Below are 25,913 nucleotides of genomic sequence, written 5' to 3'. Positions count from 1 at the left end.
TCCATCGACACCCTGGAGAGTTCGATGGCTGCCAATACGCGGTCCAACTTGTCAGAAATGGACATGCCCGGTGAGGCTGTTGCCAGATTGGTCCTCGTCTTGGGGTGTAACATATTTACCGGGGCCGTCCCTGGGACCGTGGTGGACTGTGTGGCCCTGGGTTTTCCCATCGTGCCTCCTGAGGTGTGAGTCTCTCTCGGGCCCGTGAGTTGTGGTGCTGGGGCCCGGCGGACGCTGTGCGAGTCCTTCCCTCCTCCGACGCGGACTCTGGGTAAGCACTACCCCTGACCACCCCGCTCAGCTAGGTGAGTAGTCCAACTTTTCAGTCCGTGGATTCCCCTCCCTGACCACACTCTGTAGTGGGCACAGTAGGATTTCCTCTGTGGTGTCTTCCCTGCGTGTCTGGGGAACTTGCACAGCCGGTAGGGCCCAATAGCTTATGGGGTTACAGAGGAGCCCATCGTGTTGCAATGTCCGCGGCAGGCCGGACGGTTGATGAAGGCCCAGGAGCAGTGGAGGCGCCAGGCGGTCTCTCAATCTGCCATCTTAGGGTCAGGCATCAGTTAGATTGAGCTACGGTGGTGGGGGTGTACCACTCACTCACCCCGGTACCAGGCAGCCTCCCCGGGGGGGGGGGTTCCCCCCACCACTCACTGCCTCAGAGGCCGCGTTGTCCACCCAGGTGGTCTGGTTCTTCCCTCCATCCTCCGGGAGGCTCAGCAATTGTACCCGCTTGGCGCCATCTTGGGGTCAGGAACTCCTGGTCCTCCCGGTGCTCCGGTTCCTGAAGACTTGCGGGGGGCAGTTCGTTGCCCTGTGCCCTCTGTCTCAGCTTGCCTTATGTGTTGGCCCCTTGTGCTGGGTCCGGTTCGCCCGCCTGTCACCGGCCACCGTAGGCTGGACCGCGGTGGGCCGGGGATCCGCTCAATGCGTGAGGCCCGCCTGCCTGCGGTGCACTCTCCGCCGTGTGCTGCTGCCGGCGCCCGGGGTTCCTTGGGTCGTCCCCGCCCGGGCTCCTCAGGCCCACATGTGGTGCCAGATGCAAGTCTCCCCCAACTCTTCGCGCCCCTCGGACATCAGGCGAAGGTGCAGGTGACCGCCATTTTGTCACGCCGCAGCGCGACCTTCACTGTCCCCGTTCCAATTTTGTCCGCGATCCCGGTCGGTTGCAGCAGGGATCAGCACCTCCAGGCACTCCGTGGGGTCCGGCAGCCAGAGGTTCGGGATTTTGTGACCAGGGATGACGCTGGAATGCAGGTAATTTGTCCGCCCGCCGTGGAGCTTCAGCAAGGCACTGCCACCATCGCAGCCTGCTTGGCCACGTCCCCAGCAATTCTGCCTTGATATGTGTGATTCTTAGTGCCCAGGGATTAATCGTAAGGGCAATTTGTGGCAGACGAAGTCCCCCCCGTGCATCGTAACCAATATTAATTAATTAATTAATTGTGGGTTTATATAGCGCTAGGATAGACTCCCGGAGGAGTATCTCCGCGCTTCGACCGCTGCGAAACCCTTCCTGGCTTCCCTGAGAGATGGTCCCTTAATGGGTATCTCCAGGGTGAGACCAGGCATCCCCGGCGGTCTGGTGGGGCCGTTAGTGCAGATGAGGCAAGCTTATGCCCAGAGTTGCCGAGTGTGATCGCTGATCAGAGTGGGCACCGAGGCGAGAGAATTATCGAGTCCGCTGACCCTGGTCCAGAAACCTGCCGCGTCGGGAATCGAACCCTGGTCCCGGGCCGTCCTCTGCTCTCGGGTCTGCCGCCTCTAACCAGTGAGCCACACTACTGCACTCTAACCAGTGAGCCACACTACTGCACTACTGCAATTGGTGAGTGGTCTGGGATACCTCTGGCAATATCCATCACTTTGTTGTAGCAGTTGACGCTCTAAGTGGGTGCCATGCTCACTGTCGTGAATCAAAAAGAGAGAGAGGGTAGGAGGCACTCTTAGTCCCCCGGGTTGAGTATGTAAAACAAAGGAAGAGAGTCATGCGCAAAAGATTCTGTGTGCAAGCACAGAGGCAAAGACTGTAAAGAAGTACCCTTTCAAGGACACAGTGGAAACCATCAAGGGATTTATTAGAAGCCCTCACTCACCAACATGGTTGGTGACATGCTTCATCATCGGGCCCACCAGGAGAAGCCGAATGCCTCCCTGGTGTGCTACAACGCCAGATTACTGCTGAGCTGGATTTTGTGACAGTGTTGTGAAAAGTGATGTTAAAAATGTCTGAAACTGTACCAACCAAAAAGATTTTATTCAATGGTCAGTTTAGACATAGTTAAAAGGTATGTGTGGGAACTACCACAAATTATGATGGGAGTTTCCACTTAAAGTGGGGTCAACATGTTTCTGCCCTTAAGTGTTGGGATTACATGGGCATTCGTCAGGACCCTGTAGCGTGTACCTCGGCGGTATGGGGGCGCTAAGGCCCACCCTAACCAGATGACGTGAAAGTTAAAAAATTGCTCTATGTGTAAAAAGGTGCAAGAAGAACACAACCACAAGTTGTGGAAATTGCCTCCACTCAGAGGAACCTGTGTATTCTGGAATAAAGACACAAACATACATATAAGACAAAACATTTACTTAATGCTCGATCATTAGAAAGACGATTGTCAGGACAGTCCCTGCGTTTAAGAATGCTGTGAGTTGGTCTGGAGGTAGACCTTGTGCAATACGTCTATTTTAGTGCCAGAAGCGCTGTATTGTTGCCCAAGAGGGCATTACAGACGTGTGCGCATGCACTATGGCGAAAGGTATACAAGCCACTTGACAGAGCGGCTAAATGTACAGCACTCGTGGATAGTGATCAATGAGCCATTTCTATACGGCCGGAAGTGCTAATTCCTAAAGGAATTAGTGTAACACAAGTGTAGGGTTTAAAGATCTCACTTGTGTTCAGAAAGTTCCACGCCCATGGGTCTCGGGAGGGGGGTGAAGGCGACTATGGCACATCCTGTAGGTAAAGGAAAGCTTCGTAAATTTACGCGCCCAACAAGTAGTGACAAACAGAACAATTACTTAGCTCGTGGTTAGTGATGCGAAGGATCCTTACGCCCGCAACGCCTAGCACCCGCTCGGCACCTAGCTTCTCCTGCTCCGGACCCCGTGGATGTGGGTCGAAGCGCCGAGAAAGCTAATGTGGAGTTCCGGCGGGGGCCGGGTTACGTGAGGGACGTGAGGCAGCCAATCAGAGAGCCGCCATCAAAACGAGGCTTGGGAAGCAAGCTCGTTTGTGGCCCAATCAAGGTGCCGGATTGGGGCGAGGCTTGGACCATCCGAGTGAGTAAGCAAATCAGTGGTTTGCTAGAGACAGAATCCCCGGGAAAGACAATTTGTCTATTAAGTTGGATTTAGACCAAGGGAAGGATCAACGGCAGCCATACATTTATTAGTGCCGTTTGTGCTTTAAATGAAAGGATGGATTGGAATTCAAAAAAAATTCAAAAAAAGAGAGAGAGAAAAGGCTGTTATTCGAGCAAAGGACATGGGTCCAGTTGAAGGTGGAAGTGATAAGCTTGGGAGCGCTTAATGTTAGTCACTGTAACCACTTGGTATGATTGCAGAATATACAATACCGCACGTATAGGGGTAGGGAGCTGGAACTAAAACCCGACTCTTTCATCATAGGCAGTTAGATTCCTGGAAGGAATGTTTTTTGATGGTCTCTGTACATGAGGGGGAAGTCAGCGTTTCATTACTGTGGACCAAGGGATCTGGTCATTGAGGCCATCTAGATGTGTGCCCAGTCTATACACCCAGCGTTGTTCTTTCTCAAATAATATGCTGGCAGTATTTGTTGCTGAGTTGATTTGTTCTATGATAGTCCATCTTAGATCATTGGGTGTATGGTTTTGTTGGATAAAGTGCTCACTCAGTTTTGTTGTCACTTTTCGGCATCTGATATTGCTGCGATGTTCGCAGATACGCTGTTTGACTTTTCGAGTAGTCATTCCAACATATCTCTTCCCGCATGTGCAGGTGATGAGATATATGACGTTCATTGAATTACAATTTGTGTGTTTCTTTTGAATCCAAGTTTTCCCTGGTTCCAAGTGAAGTTGTTTTGTGTGTGTCGTCAAATGACACACACTACAATTGGAGCATGGATAGTGCCCTACTATTGGTGAAAGGCCCCATGCATTGGTAATAGATCCAGAGTTTTGGTCGGGTTTGTCAATCTTGGGTCGTGTATTGACAAGGGTGTCCTTGAGGCTGGTAGCTTTTTTAAAAGAGAAGAGTGGTTTTTGCCAGTCTTTTCTGTTGCTCCTGATTATACTCCAGTGTTTATTCACAGATTTTTTCATCTGGTTTGAAAGGCTGCTGTGAGTGGTGACACATGTTAATGGTATTTCTGCAGCTTCCTTTATGGTATCCTCTAAAAGGGCCTCACGTGGTTGATTTCTGGCCCGTTTGTTGCCCTTTTCAAGTATTTTTGTCGGATAGCCTCTTGATTTTAGTTTCTGTGTTAGATCTGCTGCCTGGCTCTTATAATCAGTGACACTGCTGCAGTTCCTGCGTATTCTGAGGTATTGACTGTAGGGAAGGTTCTCCCTAAGTGGTCTAGGATGGAAGCTTGAAAATTCCAAGAGGTTGTTCTTTGCTGTGGGTTTGTAATGTGTTTTTGTGGTCAAGGATCTGCCACTCACCGTGATTTCCACATCCAAAAAAATGACTTCTTTTTTACTGTAACTGTGCTGTAAATTTGAGATAGGTATCCAGGGTGTTTATCCGGTTCAGAAAAAGCTCCAAGGATGTCTGACTGCCCTTCCAAATTAGGAGGATGTCGTCAATATACCTCCTCCATAGTCCTATGGAGGAGAAAAAAGGGTTGTCACATGGTATAATATGTCTGGATTCAAAGTCATAGACATACAAGCCTGCTACGCTGGGAGCAAATGTGCTGCCCATCGAAGTTCCAGTAGTTTGCAGGTATAGTTTGCCCTTATGTTTAAAGTAGTTTTCTTTAAGGGCTATCGTCGCACATTGGAGTATGAAGAATTTTGGTGTTTGGTATTCCCAGACGATAGAGTCTAGTGCTGTGGCTAGAACTTTTAGAGTTTCGTCTTGGGGGATACTTGTGTATAAACTCTCGATGTCGAGCGTTACAAGGGTTATAGAGTTTTCGTCAAAAGTGACTTGTTCGAGCAATTGTAGCAAGTTCTTAGTGTCTTTGAGGCATGTGGTACTCTTTTGTATCAAAGGTTTTAGGTAATGGTCACAGAAGGTAGACAAGGGTTCCAACAGGGATCCAATCCCTGACACTATGGGTCTCCCTGGTGGTGGAGTTTTGTTTTTGAGTTTTCGGCAAGGTATAGAAGTCGGAATTGTGCTGCCGCCTGCCATTAGAAAGGATGCCTCATTCTTTGAGATATATCCGTTTTCTTCTGCTTCTTTTACTAGATTATGGATCCGTGTTTTCAATTCTGGGGTAGGGTCTTCGGTGAGAAGAGTGTAATTGGTTCCATTGTTGACTAAAATAGACGTATGGCACAAGGTCTACCTCCAGACCAACTCACAGCATTCTTTAACGCAGAGACTGTCGTGACAATCGTCTTTCTAATGATCGACCATTAAGTATATGTTTTGTCTTATATGTATGTTTGTTTCTTTATTCCAGAATACACAGGTTCCTCTGAGTGGAGGCAATGCCCACAACTTGTGGTTTGTGTTCTTCTTGCACCTTTTTACACATAAAGCAATTTTTTAATTTTTTAACTTTCACGTCCTCTGGTTAGGGTGGGCCTTAGCGCGCCCATACCGTCGAGGTACACGCTACACGGTCCTGACGAATGCCCATGTAATCCCAACACTTAAGGGCAGAAACATGTTGACCCCACTTTAAGTGGAAACTCCCATCATAATTTGTGGTAGTTCCCACACATACCTTTTAACTATGTCTAAACTGACCATTGAATAACATCTTTTTGGTTGGTACAGTTTCAGACATTTTTAACATCACTTTGCACATCACTGTCACAAAATCCAGCTCCGCAGTAATCTGGCGTTGTAGCACACCAGGGAGGCATTCGGCTTCTCCTGGTGGGCCCGATGAGGAAGCATGTCACCAACCATGTTGGTGAGTGAGGGCTTCTAATAAATCCCTTGATGGTTTCCACTGTGTCCTTTAAAGGGTACTTCTTTACATTCTTTGCCTCTGTGCTTGCACACAGAATCTTTTGCGCATGCCATGCGCACTGTGCCACTGTAACCAAATTATACCCAATTGTAGGGAGAGGAAGCCCAAAGACTGATGAGCAGTTACACATTTGCATGACGTTCAAGGCACTTAATTTTCAGTACAAAAATGGGTTTTATGCTGTTCCTCTCTAAAAGGTGATAGTTGGTGTCACAAAGCGACTGGATCTCACTGTACCCTAGAAAGGGCATAGGTGGGGATCCATATGTGGGGTCATAATGCCCTCACACACCTTTTCAGGTGTCATGCTTCATCATCTGGGCTGCTCCTCGTTGGGGCGGCGGTGCAATCCCAACGGGCTCCCTAAAAAGGGGCTCTTTGTCAGAGATCTTCTATCCAACTGCTGTCTGGTGAAGTGCGGGTATGGGGCCGTTTATTGTGTTGATGCAGTGTAGTGAAGTAAAATAAGACTGGGAGTACCTAGAAGGACAACTTTTTATTCTGGGGGTTTCCTGTCCTAATTAAGAACAGTGTACAAGGCACTTGCCCGAAGAGTTTTCTTTTGTAATCGTGTCCTTGTTATAGTGTGTGGGTCAACATGTTTCTCGCTAATGGTATATTAACCCTGCGATTCTTCAGGACCTATACAAAAGAATTATATAAGCTATCTACCATTATTGAAAAAAGGCATATATAGTATTGCACATTAGGGTTATACTTTTACCCCAAATCTTCCTTTAACTGGTTAAAATGTTTATATATACCCTTTTTATCTCTCCAATCACCAGCTTTCATATACAGGAGCAGAGCAGAACCATTTTTGTATTGTATCTACTGAGGCTTCCTTTATGCTGGACCTCCCCACTCCTCCTTGAGTGGGAAATACGCCTCCTGTCCCTTTCTTTGACTTAACTTAATTTTCAGGCCACGTTAAAAAAAAAAACACTACAGGGCTGCTAGAGCTGATTTCAGTGCCCATGCCTCTAATGGCGCATTGACCTTTACCACTACAGTTTGTAACCTAATTGTGTTCTGCGGATATGGCTTGTTCAGTTGCTTTTGTTCATTATTTGTGTTTAGTAATTTTGGCTCTAACGCCCTTAAGCCTTGTTCGTACTAAGGAACTCAGTGTTGCTCCTGTGTAATCGGAACATTGCTGGACCCGTGGTCACCTTTAAATCATAGTAATCTTGTACAGTACACCCCAACGAAGATTTTCACCCCCACTTCACTGTTAACTTGCATGAGAGCACTCGTTGCTTTAGTACATTCCATTGCATCCTCTCACTGGCTGTGCAAAGAGTAAGATGCACACCCAAGGGCGCTCTGTAGGACAGGACGGTCAAAATGCACCTATTGTTACATGTAAGCCCTAACTCTATACAAGGTGTTGGGCATACAGGGAACGATGTGCTAATTCTAGGTGTGTGAGGCCTCGGTAAGCCTTCACTACGGTGTAGGGTGGAATGCAACCTGCGCAAGAGGGTAATGTCTGTGTGAGGGGTTGTGGCGGGCGGGGGATAATTTTGTGTTTTTCAAGGGTAGGTAGTGGTATTATCAACTCCAGATGCCTGGCTCCAGGCCTTGCTTTGTGTCTCTCCCTCTCTGAGTGAAGCAGTTTCCAGGCCGGGGAGTGGAGCTTGCTTCACTGAACAGCCAGTTGTTTAAAATCTGTCTAGAATAGTTTCAAATTCCCCCTGAGCCTGGGAGAGGAAAGGGAGGGGTATGAGCTGAGAAGGAGGAGGAGGCTGGGGGAGGGGAGGGGGAGAGGACGAGAGGAGGTAGGTGAAGGAGGAGGAGGCGGGCTGCTTCACTGTTGTCTCTACTTCCATCCTCTCCTGGTCAAAGCTGTCGGTCATCTGCCGTTACCAAGGCAAAGAGGCGTGACACTGGTAGATCGCGAGCCAATAGCTGGCAACGCTGCTTCTGGTCGCCATGGCGACGGGGTTGTTCCCGGGGAGGCTGTGAGCGGCTGACAGGTGCTGCCAATCGGCGCTGCGTGCAGCATGTACGGCAAAGGCAAGAGCGGCGGCGTGCCGTCCGACAGCCAGGCCCGCGAGAAGTGAGTGCCACTGGGCGGCGGGGCTGGGGAGGTCGGGCGCATACCGCCAGTGTGCGTCTTGGTGCAGTGGGTCATTATGTACCCCTGCCGGCTGCCGCAACAGTGAAGCTGCGTCCACTGGGCACATGTTCACAAACCTAAGACCTGTGCACCTGGAGCGAGACCGTGTCTGCTCCAGGACACGCAGCAGGTCCAGGCAGGCATACATTCTGTGTATTTTAAAGTGGAGGGGGGTCCGGTGGGAGTGTCGTGAGGGGCTAGTTGTATTCAAATATATAATTTATCAGGAGATTTATTCTACAGGCTTGATGCTTGCTTAAAGACGGGGACTCGTATATTGACTGGGCAGCAGTGGCATTTATCTAACAAAGCGCCAAGGACTGGTTCGTGTATTTGGGCGATGTATGTATTTGTTGGGATATCATTGATTACTGTAGTATATGGACAAATGCCTATTTTTGGAACGACCGATTGGTTTGTGAGATAATTGAGATTGTTTTACATGCTACAAAGGAGAAACAAAGTATTTCTGGGTCACTGCAGTAAACTCTGTGCGTACTTTTTTCTACTATCCCCCATAACGCTTCATTGAGTTTTACAATCATAGGCGCTCGCAGTTTGACAGCTAGGAGGACAGCCATGGAGTTGCTGTTCGTGCAACATGAACTTAAGGCACATGCAGTTTACTCTGAGTGCTGCCGGGAAAGTAGTCGCTGCAGCATCGCCTGTCAGACCAGAGCTCCCGAAGCTGTCAGAACTTGCGTAACACGGGAGGCGGCGTGCAGCGCCCGCTGTGAAATAAGCCAGTGTCGCTTTCTGTTCTACACGACTGCCTGCCTCCCTGTCTGCATACCCTCCGTGGGACATTACAAACTCATTAAATATTTAGAGATCAGTGAGGCGGGATGTAACTGGTTTGCCTTAATATTGTGTATTTGACCGATAACATTTTACAGCGATAAAATTAATCGTCGATCAGTCGCCTGTGTTGGATGAAATAGTAAATCAAACATTGTACTTTGAATCGAAAATTGTGCTCTGAGGCGCTACACTCCTCGCACTTTTCTTGACGGGATTGTATTGCACTCAAGGCATTGCTCGTTTATTAGTGTGGTGAAGGTTTCCAGCGCAAAATCGAGGAGCACGCAAAGCAGCTTTTATTCTGGCCATGAGGGGGGCTGGATCCTCCCTGCGCAGGAAGGAAGAGGTATGAAGCGCAGACATACTGATCTGCCTCTAGTTTCTGCACACAAACACTGCGTGCCTTTGGTTCCTGCATAGTATGGGACACATGGGCGTTGAGTTGGAGCTCACACCCCCCACACAAACTCTCCCCTTGCACTGGAAAGAAGCTCTGCTCGCGAGTTGTCTCTGCTACCTGCACATGGCGAACTACACGCCCTCAATTTACTTAGGGGCGGAGGTGAAATTATACAGTCTGCCCTAGCTTTCGGGGAATGCTCACAGCCGGTTTAGGCTGTCTGCACAGGGAACACCGACCCATGCGCTGCTATTGGGGTTTCCGGGTCTCCTCCTCATGCTCGCCGCACAAGGTTTGCACGTGCCTGGCAGACCCCCGCCCCCTGGTAAACCCCGTTTAGAGCTGCTCTTTCTGCAGAGGTACACCACAACATGAAAGATGAACTCTGATGCCATTTTCACAGCTCTGATACAAAGCATAGTAAGGTAATCAGGAGGGGCTGAGCGGGGCACCAAGAAGGTTGCACACCGGTGCATGACACCCAGGCAAACCACATAGATTTCATTTATTTTATCCTTGAGGGTTTCAAAGCACCTTTTCCTTCCTAGGCGCACACAACACTGCTGAAGGTGTACCACCGAACAGCTTATCGCACGAAAGAAGCCAGCGGTTGCATAACGGATGAGCTCATCCTCTGTTTTTTTTAGATTGTTTTCTCATGGCTTCAGACAGCGAGGCCATCAGTAGTTTCCGCCTCTTCGTTTGCAGTTTACCGTGACATGATAAATGTCACCAGAGAAACTCATACCCCCAGTGTAGAGTAATCTCATTTTTCCGCCTGATCGGGGTCAACTAAAGATAATGGACCAGTTCCAAAATGATGTATGGATGGTACCTGCCTATACCGTGAATTAAGTGATTGGCTGTTAAGATTTACTAACAGCTGTACCGGAGGTGTGTCTGATCCTGTTGCCCATCTCCAGGGCGGCGGTGGGGGGCGGGCATTTCAACACGCGGCTCCTCGTGCGCTTGCATCCTAGAACAAGAAAGGGGGCGCTGGTTTAGTTGGGAGGAAGTGGGGGAGTTCCGATCATGCCTTTATACATATTGAGCACTAGTCTGTGGTGGGGGAGGGCATACGTCCTAACAAGCATTGGCATAGCCAATAGGTCTCACCTTTGGGACCTTTTAAGTGTTTAGCCATGCAGCACATGCATACACAGAAGGAAGGACACTGCAAAAACCATGCAAATATGCAAACATTTTTTTTACAAAAAACCCCAAAAGACTTAAGGACATGCCATATTTAGAATGTGGATGGCTTTTTCGTTGTGCAGAGCCAGTGGGGCTGGTGCTTTGCATCTCTGACAAAAGGTACTGACTGCCCCATATCATACTACCACAGCCAGAGCACATCTTCTAAATTGCCTTCTAGGAATTGTAGTGCCTCATTCAAAAGTAAAACTACCAGTATCAAAATGCAAATGATCTAAGTAAGGCTAGCTGAACTCCCCGGGCCTGCAATGTTGGCTGTTGCGGTGGAAGAGATTATCTCTTCAGCTTCATACAGGCCTGCTATTACAGCGTAGTACCTACAAACAACATAGTCCAATAATAATAAATACAAATATTCAACAAATGTATACATTTTATACAATTTTCACCCATCCCTTCGGATATGAATTTCTCAGATATGTATAGTGTGTCATTCATAGCCATCACTTCATGCGTGGGATAGCAAAGCTCATTATAAGGCTGCACGGTTGTTAGAATAGATTCCCAGTGCAGTAGAAGGCATGGCGCATGGAGAACAGATCTGGTGAGCTATAAATCTTGATATACACTAACGTTCAAGTAATTGCTTTTCTTAAACCACACACGATGCACAGCCGATCCTTCTTGAAAGTCTGCATTTAAAAATGGCATATGAAAACATAAAAAGTGAATCTCACTAAGAATTAAATATTGCACTACCACGCCAATAGTTTGAGCTTAAAGTAATTTTTGATACCACGAATAAAACATCTCCCTCTCTCCCGCCACCCCTCTACTAGGTGTGCACGCGATTATGCATTTGCAGCGGGTATGTGCTGTAGTCACCAAGTGGACCCATGTGGCACATTTGGGCAGTCCTTGGTTTTTAGCCACTGCCCCTGCATTCTGAGACATGTAGTTCCACGTTTAACAATGTTGTGATAACGCTATAAAAACAAAGTATGAAAAGTGATGCTGGTTGAAAAGCCAGTACTTGCTCACGGTGTCACGCCTGACATGGGGTAATCTGGCAGCTAGTTTTGTATTCATCCTATGACATGGTTTAGACCTGTGCTAAGACTGAATCAGTAAATCTACCAGACTCCATCGGATCTATGGAGATCAAAGGCACGTGAGATTTGTGTATAAGAATTAACACACACCTAGAGTTGTAAAAAAAGATGCTAAATAGCTTGTTCATTCAGATGGGCTTCTTGGCTGCAGTCGCCGTACTCCTACACAGCTGAAGAGCACGTGGAAAATGACAAGCACTTCCACCTTAGTAAAAGGCACGTCTGCCTGTGCTCAGTTCACGTGGGTGTGTACTTATGCTGCAGAAACACTGGACTGAAGCGCGGTTCCTGCGCGAGACAGTAAACGTAAAGCACCCAGTGTCCTGCCAGTTGGCACCGGTCCTTCTGCTGAATAATGTTTACCTTCTCTCTCTCCCCCGCCCCCTCCTTGAAAGTAAAGCCGACATAAGCAAAATCCCCACGGATTGAAAATACATTCACAAAACGCCTGGGAGCTGCTCTACTTCACAACGTTGTTTTGTGCAACAAAACGCTACGTGGAGGGAGTGGGGGCGGGCACAGTGGTGCGACCGCAGTTGTAATAGGCAGGGAAAGGGAGACACTGAGAAAGGGAAAGCTAGGGATCAAAGGAGAAAAAGCACCCGCTGAGGCTGACTAGGAGGGAGGGGGTAGGGGAGGGATTCACGCGCTGTAGAAAGCCTGGCAGCTGTGCACGTTCTGCGCGCAACAGCAAGCTGGTGGCCGGCAAAGGTAGCACTTTGAAAACCCCCTTTACTAAAAGTGGAGCCTAGCAAGCAGCGCATGCGCTGCTCTAGGATCGACCTAAAAAAGAAATGGGGGGGATGCTCCAAGTTAGGTGGTGTCACTGGAAGTGACGTCACAAAAGGTAGTCTCCTCTTGTGACGTCACGACAGACAGGAAGTGACGTCACAAAAGGTAGTCTCCTCTAATTACAGGGAGATCCGGTTCACTTGGGGGGGGGGGGCTACGTTAAAACACTGGAATGTAGTGTATGAAGGCAGGTATGGACTGATAATTTCTACTTGTAATGTATCCCAATGTGTGTCGACGTGTAATAATAAATCTCTGTGATACAGTTTACCCGGATATATTGCTTACTGCGTCATTACGTGAGCAGTGCCTTTGTATCTAGTGTCTGCTGTCTGTGTCTATAGTGTCTGTAATGAGCAGTTCATGCTACCAGTCAGCTGGAAGAGCGAAGAAGGACATGTTCTGAACTGCTGTCAATATGTTCCTGGTGTGGGTCTATTACCAGTAGACTTATTTCCTCCGTACAACCGCTTTCTGCGCCGCATCGATGCGCAGGTGTGGCTTGGTATTTGCTGTGGCGAGTTCCTTTCAGCAGTCTGCTTGTTGGAATTGGACATGCTCAATGCGGCCAGCTTTTGGGCTGGGGGGGACGATGTCCACCCGGTAAAATAAGTGGGGGGACGCCATTCACCCGCGTGGTACCCCGACTCGAGCCCTGGGTGGGGGTAAGCATGTTTTAATTTTATTGGTGTTTAAATTTAGGGTGGAGCAAGTTACTATATAGTCTGAGTTCATTACATGTTGCCCGGGCACTAAAAACTTTGGATTACAAATCTCTACAAACCCAATTCATAACTAAATGGCAAGACACATTTCTACAATCTGTATAAAAATAAGCTTCGTCCTGATTCCCAGTGAGCGAGAAGGTCCCCTTGCACATGTAATGATTGATAGAATGTTGTCGGAATTTAGGCATCCATATAGCCTATAGATAACCACAGAGCTATGGTGTAATGACTGATAGAACGTTTGTTTTTTTTTAAATTTTATTTTTGTCGCAGACAGTTATAGCATACAAACAGTTGTGCCGACAGCTCCAATAAAATAACGACATTTCGCCACGCAACATGCTGCTGTGCACACGGCCCATCAGCCCACATCCCGGAGGCCGGGCGGCGGTAGGTGGTAGCATGTAGAACTGGCAGTGAACCTAGCAATGCAACTGTGCGGCAGGATATTCTGATCTGCTTTTTTTTTTTTTTTTTTTAATGTTATGCAGGTAACTCCCCTATAGAACCCCCCCCAAAAACCTTGGCAGTAATGACAGACATGTGTATGCAGTTCGTTCACCTCATTATGGCACTCCTAGCGGCAGATAAGACAGCAATAATTACCCTGATTAGGAATGAAACCTTCAGGTACCAAAACCTAACTTCTCCAAATTGTATCATATACATGCGTGAAGGGCCAGCCACTCCCCCAAATCACTGCCCTCCCTCTCCCTCCCCTCCACCCTCATCCTCAGACCCTGTATCCCCAGGGGTGAACAACTCCGCACTCGTGCCATCTGAATCCTCGGCGATCGCTCCCACCACTCGCATCATTCTCCACGCAAGCAGGTCGTCCTGTAGCTTTACATCTCTACGCACGTTCTGCATGAAGGTTTCCTCTGCTAGGGACCATTCCCCCACATCCCTAAGCCACTGCGACACCTCCGGGGCCCTCTGTCCCATCCATGTAATTGCCACCCTTCTCCTTGCCAAAACTAAAAGTAGTTGTAGCATTTTGTACGACCGATTACACTTCTTGGGTTTGGGGACCAAAGCTAATAAACAATGAAGGGGGGTCAGCTCCATCCGGAGATCAGTAACTGTGCCAATGTGCGCCACCACTGACTGCCAGAAGGCTTTAACTAACGGGCAGTCCCACGCCAGATGGAGGAAGGACGCACCTGCCGCGCCACATCTAGGGCAGTCATCCCGTTTGTCCGGGGAGATACGTCTCAAGGTAACCGGAGTCACATATGTGCAATGTAGAAAGTTAAAGTGTGTCAATTTAAACCGTGCAGTGCACGACACCTTTCGGGTGAGAGTGCCTATGCGCTTGCGCTGTGCCGGGTCTAAAGCAATCCCCAGGTCAGTCTCCCAGGCCGCCCACGCCGGGGGGACCGGTGGGGTGGAGTCCTGCCGCATGGCTGAGTACAATAGGGCTATCAGCCTCTTGCCCCTACCACAGGAAAGGATAATATTGAGGGTATGGGACACCGGGGGCACGTCAGGGAATTGAGGCCAAGTATCCCGCGCCATTGCTTGAAGGCCTCTATAGTGTAAGAATTGTCCTTCGCCGAGTCCGAACGTCTCCGTCGCCCGCTCGATGGATAGAAACGTGTCGTCCGGGTAAAGGTCAGCTAATAACTCGCATCCACCCGCTCTCCAGTCATGGAATGGCATATGTACCTCCATGTCCACCACTGGGGCCATGATCCATATCGGCAGCTCTCTGTGAAAGGGGGCCCTCCGTAGGACTTTTTCCCACAAACCGCTGCCAAATTGCTGCGGTGTGGCGCACTACGTATGGCAGATCTGCACCCCTGCCGCGCATCAGGGCCATCTGTACCGTTCTCTCGTCCGCACTCCCTGCCAGGAGTTGCAGTTCCCAGGTGTCTGAGTCTGCGAACCACCTGGCAGCTGGCAACAGCTGAGCTGCATAGTAGTAAAGGTCAAACCTTGGCGCCTCCAACCCCCCCTCCTCCCAGCTCCGGACCATCGTGTGCAAGGCAACTCTACTACGCCTGCCCGCCCAGAGTAAGGACGTAAGAAGTGTATTAAGAGTGCGGAATATCCGCGGGGGAAGTGGGCACAGCGAATTCTGCAATACATATAGCACTCTCGGCAGCATCACCATTTTTGCCACTGCCAGGCGTCCCATTAGGGATAGGGGCAGGGTGTTCCAGAATGACACCGATTGTTGTAAGGAGTGAACCACCCTATCCGCATTACGGGTCAGCAGCTGTTCGTCTGACGACGCCACCTGTATCCCCAGATAGCGGAAGGCTTCCAGTTCCCACCGCAGTCCTAGGTGTGGTAAGTCCCCGCGCACGTCCATATTACATCCCGCTAGGGGGAATATCAGGGACTTCCCTGCATTGATACGCAGGCCCGAGGCTGAACCAAAACGGTCCAGCAGCCGCAGCAAAACCGGTAGCGCTTCCCGCGGAGACGTTAAATAAAACAGAGCATCGTCTGCATACAAGGACACCGTGTGTACATTACTCCCCACTTTGATTCCCCATTGAGACATCGTGGTACGGACTTCCACCGCTAATGGCTCAATTGCCAGTGCGAACAGGAGCGGTGAGAGGGGGAATCCCTGACGTGTGCCCCTCTCCAACGCCCATTTTCAGATCGTGCAGCCCCACGTTTGACTCTGGCTCGAGGCGCCCGATACAATATCTGGATCCACCTGCGAAACACGGGCCCCAATCCCACCCGCTGAAGCACCTCTAACAGGTACCCCCAGCTAACTGTATCAAATGCTTTGGCCAAGTCTATTGAAACCAGTACCTGGGGATCCTCCCTGCCACGCACCTCATGCATGATATGGGTTAATCGCCGCAGATTCCTTGTGGTGTTGCGTCCGGGGATAAACCCGCACTGGTCCTGGTGAACCAAATGGGCCATGTGTGGCGCCAAGCGAGCGGCTAAGAGTTTGGTCAGGATCTTCACATCCGTGTTAATCATCGTTATAGGGCGGAATGCCGCGGGGTCGTAACAATCACCACCCGGCTTTAGAAGCATACAGATCTCTCCCTGATACATTGTGGGCGGGAGAGATCCATCCTCCAGTGCCTTAAGGAAGACCTGGAGGAGGAGGGGGCCGAGGACGTCACCGAACGTGTGGTAAAATTCGGAGGGAAACCCATCTCCTCCTGGGGATTTAGCCCTCGGTAGGCCAGCCATAGCCACCCGTACTTCATGGAGGGTCAAAGCCCTATCTAATTCTTCCGCTTCCTCTCTCGAAAGGGCCGGAAGAGCCACTCCCTGGAGGTAAGGCCGATAGGATGCTTCCGTGACCAGGGGATCCGCCGCATACACCTGCTGCAGGTGGGTTCTGAGAACAAGGAGTATATTGGATTCCGAATGCACCATGACCCCATCAGGGCCCCTCAGGGCAACTATCCGAACTGGGGCCGTTTCTTTCTTCAAAATCCAGGCCAATAATCGGCCGGATTTGTCCCCCTCCCTGTGGAGACGCTGTCTAAATTGACCTAGTGTAAATCTGTCGAGGCGCGTAAGTATATCGTGTACCCGTTCCTGGGCGTCCCGCTCCAAGGCCAATTCTGGTTCCCCAGGATTTGGTGAGGCCTGTCGAGTCCGTAGGGTGTCCTCAGCTTCCCGCAGCTCGCGAGTCAGCTGTTGGCGGACCCCATAAGTAAGGGCCATGCATTCACCCCGCACCACTGCTTTCAGGGCGTCCCATTTTGTCGACAGGGGCACGTCATCCCCTCCCCAGTTCAGCTCGATATAATTTGTGAGTGTTGTCTGCACATGGTCTCTACCCACTGGGTCCTGTAGTAGGTCCGTAGGCATCCGCCAGGTGCGGGGGCGGCAAGGCTGGTCGACCTCCTGCGTAGCGCACAACACCGGGGAGTGGTCAGACAGGAAGCGGGCCAGATGTGTGACCTTTAATGAATACGACGCGTCCATATTTGCAGCAAGGACCCTATCCAGCCTGCTATTGGTGTCGTGTGTAGGAGTGTAACAGGAGTACAGTTTCTGTGATGGGTGACCCTGACGCCACACATCCACTGCTTCCAAATTCGCCATGACCTCGCGTAGTCTCGCCGTCATGCGAGGTTTCGTCCCTGCTCGGGGAGGATGTCTGTCTAGGACGGGGTCCAAGATACAGTTAAAATCCCCAAACCATAGGAGAGGACTATCCAAGTCCGATACCAAGACCTCCTGCATTTGTGGGTAGAAGGTCGCATCATCTACATTAGGCGCATATGTATTAAGTAGTGTAAGGTCCCTGACATTCAACTTCACCCTCAGCAGCAGGTACCTGCCCTCAATGTCCGCCTCCGCATACTGTACCGCGAGGGGGACCCCGGGCGCTACCCAGATCAAGACCCCATGCGCATACGTCGAAAAAGAAGAATGAAAGACCTGACCTCGCCATTTTTTAGCCAGCTTTTGCGCACCCTCTTCATTCAGATGTGTTTCTTGCAAACCTGCAATAGAAATGCCATGCCTCCGAAGGAAGGACAGAACCTTATGCCTTTTGGTACATGTGCCTAACCCCCGCACGTTCCAAGTTAAGAATTTGTATCCCATGTTTCCTGTGATCGCCCAGCCGGGCCATGCAGTCTGCTGCCAAAATACCGCCTCCTAAGGGCCTGAACAGTGATGCACATGATGCCTAAAACAACTTTCTTAAACAATTCCCCCCCCTCCTCCCCTCCTCCCAGAATCGCAACATTTACAGAATACACCCACCCTCCCCTACCCACGAGCAGGATAACGACAACAACCCAACCTGTCAACCCGCCCTTCCCCTGCTGGTGCCAGGACGTACACAGCCACCCCACACACCCCTCACAACACATCACACACCCACACAACTATGAAACTGAATTCACCCCCCCAGCTCCCCGCATGACCCAATGCTCACATTGAGGACGCCCGGCTCCGTTCCAACTGTAGTCGACCAATCAGGACCAGATCCGATATTTGCACACCCACCTCCCGATTATTCACCAGTACTTAGTGTGAAACGAAAGGCCCTCCACCCCCACCCCGCAATGTAAAGTCTGGTGGTTCCGGGCACAATGTCAGTTCAGTGTTCATCAGTACCCCTCTCCTCCCCAGGAGCCACAGCAGCCAACCAGAGACAAAGTACATACAGCTCCCATATCACCTCATGGCGGGCCATTCACATCCGGGGCCCCAGCTTCACCGGTCTCCGGGATCACCAGGTCCGATGGTGCCGTGTCACGCTCTGCGGCTTGTATCGTGTCCGGGACCAGGATTTCCGCTGGTTCCAGCGGGCTCGGAGACCCCGACCCGGTCCCCAGCAGCAAAGGTTCCAGGAGCATGCCGCCATCTGCCCCAACCGTGATTCTAGGTTCCTCAGTGTTCTCTGACGTAGAGCGGCGTCTTCGTCTGCCCCGGGGCCTTCGCTGTCGCTGGGGGCGACTCCCCCACGTCTCCTTGGACCCACCACGGTCTCCTGGCGGAACGCCGTCTCCTCTAACTTCCAGCCATTCCCATACTTCCTCCGGGGATTCAAAGAAGTGTGCCTTGCCCTGAGCAAGCACCTTGAGTTTGGCGGGATACAGCAACATGTATTGTAATTGCATCGCTCGGAGCTTCTGCTTGACCCCCAGGAAGGATTTCCTCATCTCTTGAACTTGATGGGTATAGTCAGGGTATATTGAGATCCAGTTGTTTTCAATAGCTAGGTCCGGCGTTTCCCTTGCCTCTCGTAGGATACAGTCCCGATCCCTATAATTCAATATTTTGGCAATCAGGGCTCGCGGAGAGGCCCCCGGCCGCGGCGGAGGGACCAGGGCTCGATGAGCTCTCTCGATGACAAACACCTCTGAGAGACCCTGCGGACACAGCTTCGTTCTGATCCATGTTTCTAGAAAACGTTCAGGGTTACCAGCCTCCAGCCGCTCCGGGACCCCTAGGACTTGCTGCGACGTGCCCTCCCTTCTGCGTCCTCAGCTCTCTGCTCCAAGGCACTTGTCGCCGCCGTAAGGTGCGTGACCGTTTTTTTGAGAGAGGCTACCTCCCCCTGTAGCTGCTCGATATTGGCCTCCGCATCCGTGACTTTGTCCGCCACCTTACGGAGGTCCGTCAGCAGGAGGTTGACGTCGATGGAGACCGTCTCGATTTGCCTCTCCAGCGCTGAGTGGGAGCCCTGAATTGCCTTCAGGAGCTCCGCACGGGAGGGTTCACCAGGGTCCCCCGGCTCTTCATCCTGGCCCGATTGGCGTGTAATCCTTTGGGACGGTAGCCTTTGCGTGGTGTATTGGGTGATCGTATTGGCTTGTGACGAGCGGGACATCCTGTCTTTACGCATCTCCGGGGTATTCTCAACGGAGGGATAGCTTGCCTATAGTACAACAGCAGACACTATCCCACTACTTCCCAGTCGGTAGAGAGTTCTGTGAGGCGTCGCGTTCGAACACTCACTCTTTCACAGTCATGCGGGCCTCCCCGCTCCACCAACGCTCCCGTCGTAGGCAAGTCCCAGGTACACCAGGCACCGTTACGAAGCTTCGTGCGCCGAGTCGAGGTCTGGCAAGGAGAAACCCGGCATCCACACGCCGGACAGCGCAATCTTGTTGAGAGTCCCCCGGGCACCCAGGCTCGCCAGAGATACCTGCGGATTCCTGTCGGGTGGGTGCGATGCTCCGCCCCTTCGCCCAGCCGGACACGACAGGTAGTAGGACACTCCACTCTCCTCACCTGGCTTGTATGGCCGGAGTAGCTCGTATGCCCTGACCACCCGCTCAGTAGCTATGCAGGGGGGCCCAGGGCGCTCCTCCCCGTCACCGCAATCATAAGCCTAATCTTCGCCCCTTGACCAACCCCTCCTTCAGAGGCCCAGGGCTTTCCCGAGAGTCAATGGGGAATCCTGCGCCCCTCCCCACCGCGCCCCAGGAGGCAGGTAGGCCCGGGAGATCGGGGCCGGTCCCGCGTAATCAGTCAGGGGCTTAGTGTCCGCTTGTGCGCCGTCTGCGCTCCTCGGCTGCGCTTCTCCTGGCCCCCGGCCCGCTTTTACCGCAGGTCTATTACAGTGTACTTCGGCTCCCAGGCCTGCAGGCGCCGCCGGTCAATCCCGGTCTCCACGGCCCGAAGGCCGTCTCCAATATGGCGGCTCGGCGGGGGAGGGGTATACTCCGGACCCGGGCGCTCCAGCCGCTCCCCCGCTCCACGAGATCAGTCTCTCCCCCGTGCAGGCAGCGGCATATCTGGACAAGTGCCCGCAGGATCTATCCTCCGGGGTGCCCACACGGACCCGGGGCCCCCCCCTCTGCTCACCGGAGCTCGTGATCTGTGTCACCAGGGCCGAGACCCCTCCCGAGGCGTCTCTTGGTCCGGGGCCGTCCACAACACCCCAGCTCGCAATGTTGTCCCCCGGGTCAGGGTCCAGACCCGGGACAGGTTCCTCCGATCTTTGAACCTCCCGCCGGCTCTCAGGGGCACCACAGGATTCGGCAGCTCCCGGCCGGCCAGGCCCAGACCACGGACTCACGCAGGTGTGGTGGCCGCTCCCGGAACACCAGGGCTGCTCCCCGTCCACTCCGCCGCTCCTGCCAGTTAAAATTCGGTAAGGAGGGTCCCCTCTGCTTCAGCTGTGCCTCCGGTCGACCGATGCTGCATACCAGAGCCCGGGCAGGATTAATTACAGGATTTTCGGGTCCGCAGGACGGGAGCTGGCAGAGCTCACGTCCTGTCGGCCATGCTGCTTGGCCACGCCCCCATGACTGATAGAACTTAGCCAAAATGAAGGTCTCCAAAGCTTACAGATGACCGTAGAGATGTGTTAAGGATATAGCTAACCAGGGCACAAGTCCTAAAAAAAGAAGTGGGAGGGACAAACCAAGTTAAGCAGCATGGAAGTGAATTTATGACACATCACGCCGTGTAAAACACTTTGAACTCATGAGGAGATTTTTCATCTGGGTAATGCCAAGAAAGTGACCCCCACCCCAATGCAAAATCTGGGCCTCAATTTATAAATTAATTTTTTTTATAAACTCTGCCACAAAGAAATTGTCAACAAGAAGAAACATGACAGTAAATGTGTTCTGCTTAATTAATTGCAAAGTCCTGTTTTTTTAAAATAGCTTATGGGGTTTAGGCACATGCTGCAGATATCTTTGTTTACCCAGTAACTCCCAGGGAATAATGATAATAATGGTAAGATAACTCTGCTGGTTAATGTTCTTGCAGGAGAGATCTGTGAGTAGCATAGAGTTAATGTGTCTCCAGCAAAGCACATCAGGTAACATGCAGATGACAGATTTCTGGATTTTTTTATATGGGTAAGTGGGTTATTGGTTTTAACACCCAACCTTTTGTCACTTTCAGTTCATCAATTGCAATCTTCTAATATAGTGCAGTGAGCTATGAAGGACCTGTAACTCCTACACCATGTAAACCTTACCGCCGGATGTAGCACAACCTGTACATTGATCTACACACACATTTGATTTATTGTCCATATATGTGTACGTGTGATGTAAAGGGCTCTGGGAGCCTGCATTTTGGGTGTGTTGTGCTATAAAAGAAATAACAATTAAAATTCCACTATTTTGTTTTATTTGTCTAAATATGGGGACCAGCAAACAAATCTGACATTCTTACAGTGAATGCATATTTCTGATATACAGGGACTGAACAAAGTTAAAAGCATGCTTCTTTTGAAAAGTAACGAGCTATGAGCCTTTGTTTCCCTTCCACTGCATTTGCATCGAGGTGTCAGGCTATAGGTCCCAGCCAGGATTCTCGAACAAAAGGAGGCCCCATGGCCATTTAAAGTCAGCCTCTTTTTGGGGCCCAACAGGAATCTGAAATAAAAAAAATCCCCTCACTGTCTGTATGGTGCTCCTTAGAATGAAGGCAGACAACGTGCAGTTGCTGCTGAATGTGTCTTGGAGTCTGAAAATTGCACCCGGACAAGTTCAGCATAATTCGGCTCGGCCCGGCCCAATTTCTTGGCAGAGTAGGTGGATGCAGTCTATCTGTTTGCACCCTTGACCTGATAGATAACCATACAGTTGTGTTAAGGATCTGAAGCTTCTCGCATAAGGAACTTAAAACAAACCGATGAAATAAGGAAGCAATTTCGTTCTGCCCCTCTACTCTCACCCACCAAAATGTTTGCCTTCAATAGTTAGTCCAGAGGTGGGTTGCGGAGGTGGGGAGGAGGGGCACCAGGCTCTGGCAAAGAGAAGCATAATTCTGATAAGTGCTTTGTTTTAAGTGGGGGAAAGGCTGGTGAGGGAACAAGTGACAGTAATCCCCTCTGTAATGTGCCAGCACTAATGTCTTTTGTTATTTAGATCCTGGCTGGGAGTAGGTGTCAAATATGAAGGGACTCCAAATATTCCTCAAACCTTTCTCTCATCACTACCATTTCTGATGATCACACTATAGATACTTTTACGCTTTAGTAAGGCCTGGCTGACCAGCATAGTATGTTTGGCAGACATGTTTTTGAGCCCTTCAGCAACTTGTAGACCGTTATTCATTTATGCTTTTTACTTTGGCAGTTAGAAAATGTTGAAAAGCAGCCAGAAAGCTGCTAGGCAACTAATATTGACACCAAATGTTTTCCAGGTGTTAATATTATTTAACCCTGGAAAATCTAATTATGTACGCTGGTGTAAGTTTGAAACGGTAAAGGTATGCATATGTAATTTAACCAAATATTGTGTACATTATTTTATTCATGAATAAGATGTTAAGTAACTGTAAAGGAGTGAGGTTTTCAAGCAGGGTCTTAATATGGAACCAGGTAAGTACCAGATGAGTGGTTAAGGAAACTGAGTGTACGTTTTGTTAATGTCTAGTGCGGAGAAGACTTTGGAGGCATTATTCGTAATGCACATGCTACATTTATGGGAACATCTAAGTTACAATTTTCGGATATAGATTGGGTAAAATGTCACGTGTTGAATCACAATATGTTTTTAAAAATCCTCATAAGTGGGCGATGTTTTGGTAGGAGAAATTTAGAAGTTGAATTAACATTCATGTAATTTTACGTAAAGTTATCCATGCTATTGTTGCTCAATGTAGAAACTGCCAGTGACATGGTTACAGAAATGGGAGTACAGCAATGGGAGAAACATAGTTGTCTTTAATAGTGTTCATTTCCACACTTGTATTTCTGCCACATTTAAATTCCGGAGACTTGTTTAATGCAGAAGCATATATCAATAGGTTAAACCGTGTAAATTAAATGAGTAAATGTAACTTATACAATGTGTTGCTACTTTGTCCAGAATCTGTGAATGGTACCATTTGCATCTCATTTGTAGATGGCTTTTCTGAACCTCAAGCCGTTAAAAACTGTTGTAAACCGTCACTACCAATCTTAATTATAAATCAAAACCTTGCTTGTGTCCTCGCAGTATAGTTCAAGAATTTACACTTTACAACATAGTTCAAATAGATGATATCAGCAATATTTATAGATATACTGTATCTGGTGTGAAATTGCCACTGCATGTTCTACTTTATTACAAAAAGTTTGATCTTAACTTTTCTTTTAGTAACTTGTTTCTTACATAATGCTTCAGACCAGATCGCTTTTGCAATGTCTTAATAACTGTTACACAATGACCGGGTGCCATTATTAACCAAATGAATGATGCTCCAATCCACACCTCCAAAGGATGGCATGTTGAGTCAACCGTACGAGTGATTGTTACCAGATCCAAACTTATGAGCCGTAGATCACAGAAGTGAGGTTTAACTTCCCAGGGTTTAGTTGCTAGCGTACAGCCAAATTTGCATAGATGAATATTTACAACTGTATATAATGCTGGCTATTTGTACATTGTACAACCTTGCAAACACCTTATTGGTGTCTTAATTTGTGGTTCAAATACTGCGCCAGGCAAATGACAAGTAATACGGTGTGTCCTACCATTCTACCTTCCCCTCACCCCATAAATGAGAGAAAAATCTTTCATTTTGATAAATCTTTTGCCATGCAAAAGTCACAATTTTCTTAATTTTGACTCTTAACTTAAATTCACACTAAAGTTTGACTTGCGCTTCTGCATATAAAATGCTTTTAGAGTCTGTAGGTAGTTTGGGTATTCTGCTGCGTATCCCCCTATTTAGTGATTAATTTTGCTCCCAAGTGCCTTTAAAGGACAACTCTTATTCATGTAACCCCAGGCAATAGACCAATCAGGGAGATGGTTTCGCTCATTGAAAGATGTTCTGCAAACAGTATTAGCTTATTGAGGAGCAGAAGTCAAGCCTACTTGTATAGCACATCTGGAATAGTGAAGACAGCTTTCCAAAACAGCCTTCGAGGCACATGGTGTATCAACCCCAGGGAGGTGCCACTTCGATTAGAATCGGACCCTGCTTTATAAATGTTATTTTATGGGGGGAGGGAGGGTGGAGGGCTTGGGTGTGGCGGGGTCTTTCAGCTCAAACTGGTAAAGCTGTGTGGGTGCTCCTGTCACATGGTCAAATATGTTTCAGCTCAATTAAAAAACATCTAGTTATACACCATAACTGCACCCTAGAATTGTATCCTTCAATTACCAGGTATGCCACAAGACTAATTTCCTTCTACAGTGAACCCACATCGACATCGCTATTGAACGGTGTGGATTTAGGACTTTTTTTAATATTGCGTATCCCCAGAAAGCTTAGTTGAACACTTCGTGTCTCATAATTTACAGGTATCTTTTTTCAAAATGGTAATGCTTTTAACTTGTATGCTGTGCTCGCATGTGTCTTACATTGTCTCCTGCCTAGTTATAAAACATCTTCTTTTTTGTATAACAGACGTGCTCGCGAAGCCCATTGTTCCCATTTGCCAAGAATCTTGTGAACCATTCCTTTACTCTTTACTTTGTCACTTTGATTTCGTCACTTAAAAAAAAAAAAATCTGGCATCCACCTCTATTCAGTGTCTCCTAGAGGTGCTTTTTTGGTTTTCTTCCCTAACGCAAGATGCAAGGCAGTTAATTACTTGCACCTCCGTATGGTCACCATTGACCACTATTTTGCGCTACAGCTCCTTTTCTTAAATTCCTTGTGATTTCCGTCAAAGCTTACTTTACTAGTACACAGAAATTCTTTCCAAAGGTGTGGTAAATTCAGTACATCAATTCATGTTTTTCGCCATGCAGAAGGCATTTTCCTCCACTGACAGTTTCACTTATTCGTTCGCTCTCGTGAATCCATCAATTTAGCAATTGCCCGGGCAATGCCCACAACTTTTTATTTCAGTTAAACTTTTCACATATCCATTGTACAATTTCACTTTGCATACACACCTCACCATCACAGATTTCTTGTGTGGTCAGTCAATTGCTGTAGATAACGTGATGACCGGAGCTAAACGTAAAACATTCTAGTTTTATCTACTCTGGTTTGGGAGGGGGGGGGGGGGGACATCGTCCTAAAACACTTGGACATTAACCATGGTTAATTTTATTTTTTAGAATTTTTTATGAAACTTTTAATTTTTAAAATTAAGTTTATATGCGTTAAATACAGGAAATGATTCAAGTTTCAGGAAAATCAGCAATGTAGAGCTGTGGAACGCACCCTATGTATGAGTTATATAGTTTAAGGTATGACAAAAGAATGCTACATCCAAAAAGTGAGAATGTTGAAAGGGTCCACTAGATGCATTAACGAATTAGAATAGGTCAGATGTGATGTTGAAGGGGGAGAA

The 25,913-nt window shown here is 49.0% G+C and overlaps 1 protein-coding gene across 7 annotated transcripts in view; it reads left to right on the top strand.

The window, feature by feature from the left end:
* SSBP2 (single stranded DNA binding protein 2) overlaps positions 1–25,913 on the top strand; it is an 836,850-nt gene that overhangs the window by 65,913 nt on the left and 745,024 nt on the right. Inside the window, exon 1 of one of the 7 annotated variants that reach the window (XM_086960848.1) lies at positions 7,926–8,204. The exons of 4 other annotated variants lie outside the window; for them this stretch is intronic. In XM_086960848.1, the coding sequence (XP_086816974.1) occupies positions 8,149–8,204 (56 nt within the window). In that variant the 5' untranslated portion in view covers positions 7,926–8,148. Of the gene's footprint in view, positions 1–7,925; positions 8,205–25,913 lie in introns of those variants that run through there. 2 more of the 7 variants (XM_086960846.1, XM_086960843.1) reach the window with 2 other exon arrangements.

The sequence above is a fragment of the Lissotriton vulgaris genome, chromosome 3_1 (genome assembly GCF_964263255.1).
Source record: "Lissotriton vulgaris chromosome 3_1, aLisVul1.2, whole genome shotgun sequence".
In the NCBI taxonomy this organism is placed as follows: Eukaryota; Metazoa; Chordata; class Amphibia; order Caudata; family Salamandridae; genus Lissotriton; species Lissotriton vulgaris.
Note: the sequence above shows the minus strand (reverse complement) of the source record. Positions and strands in the feature narration are given on the sequence as shown.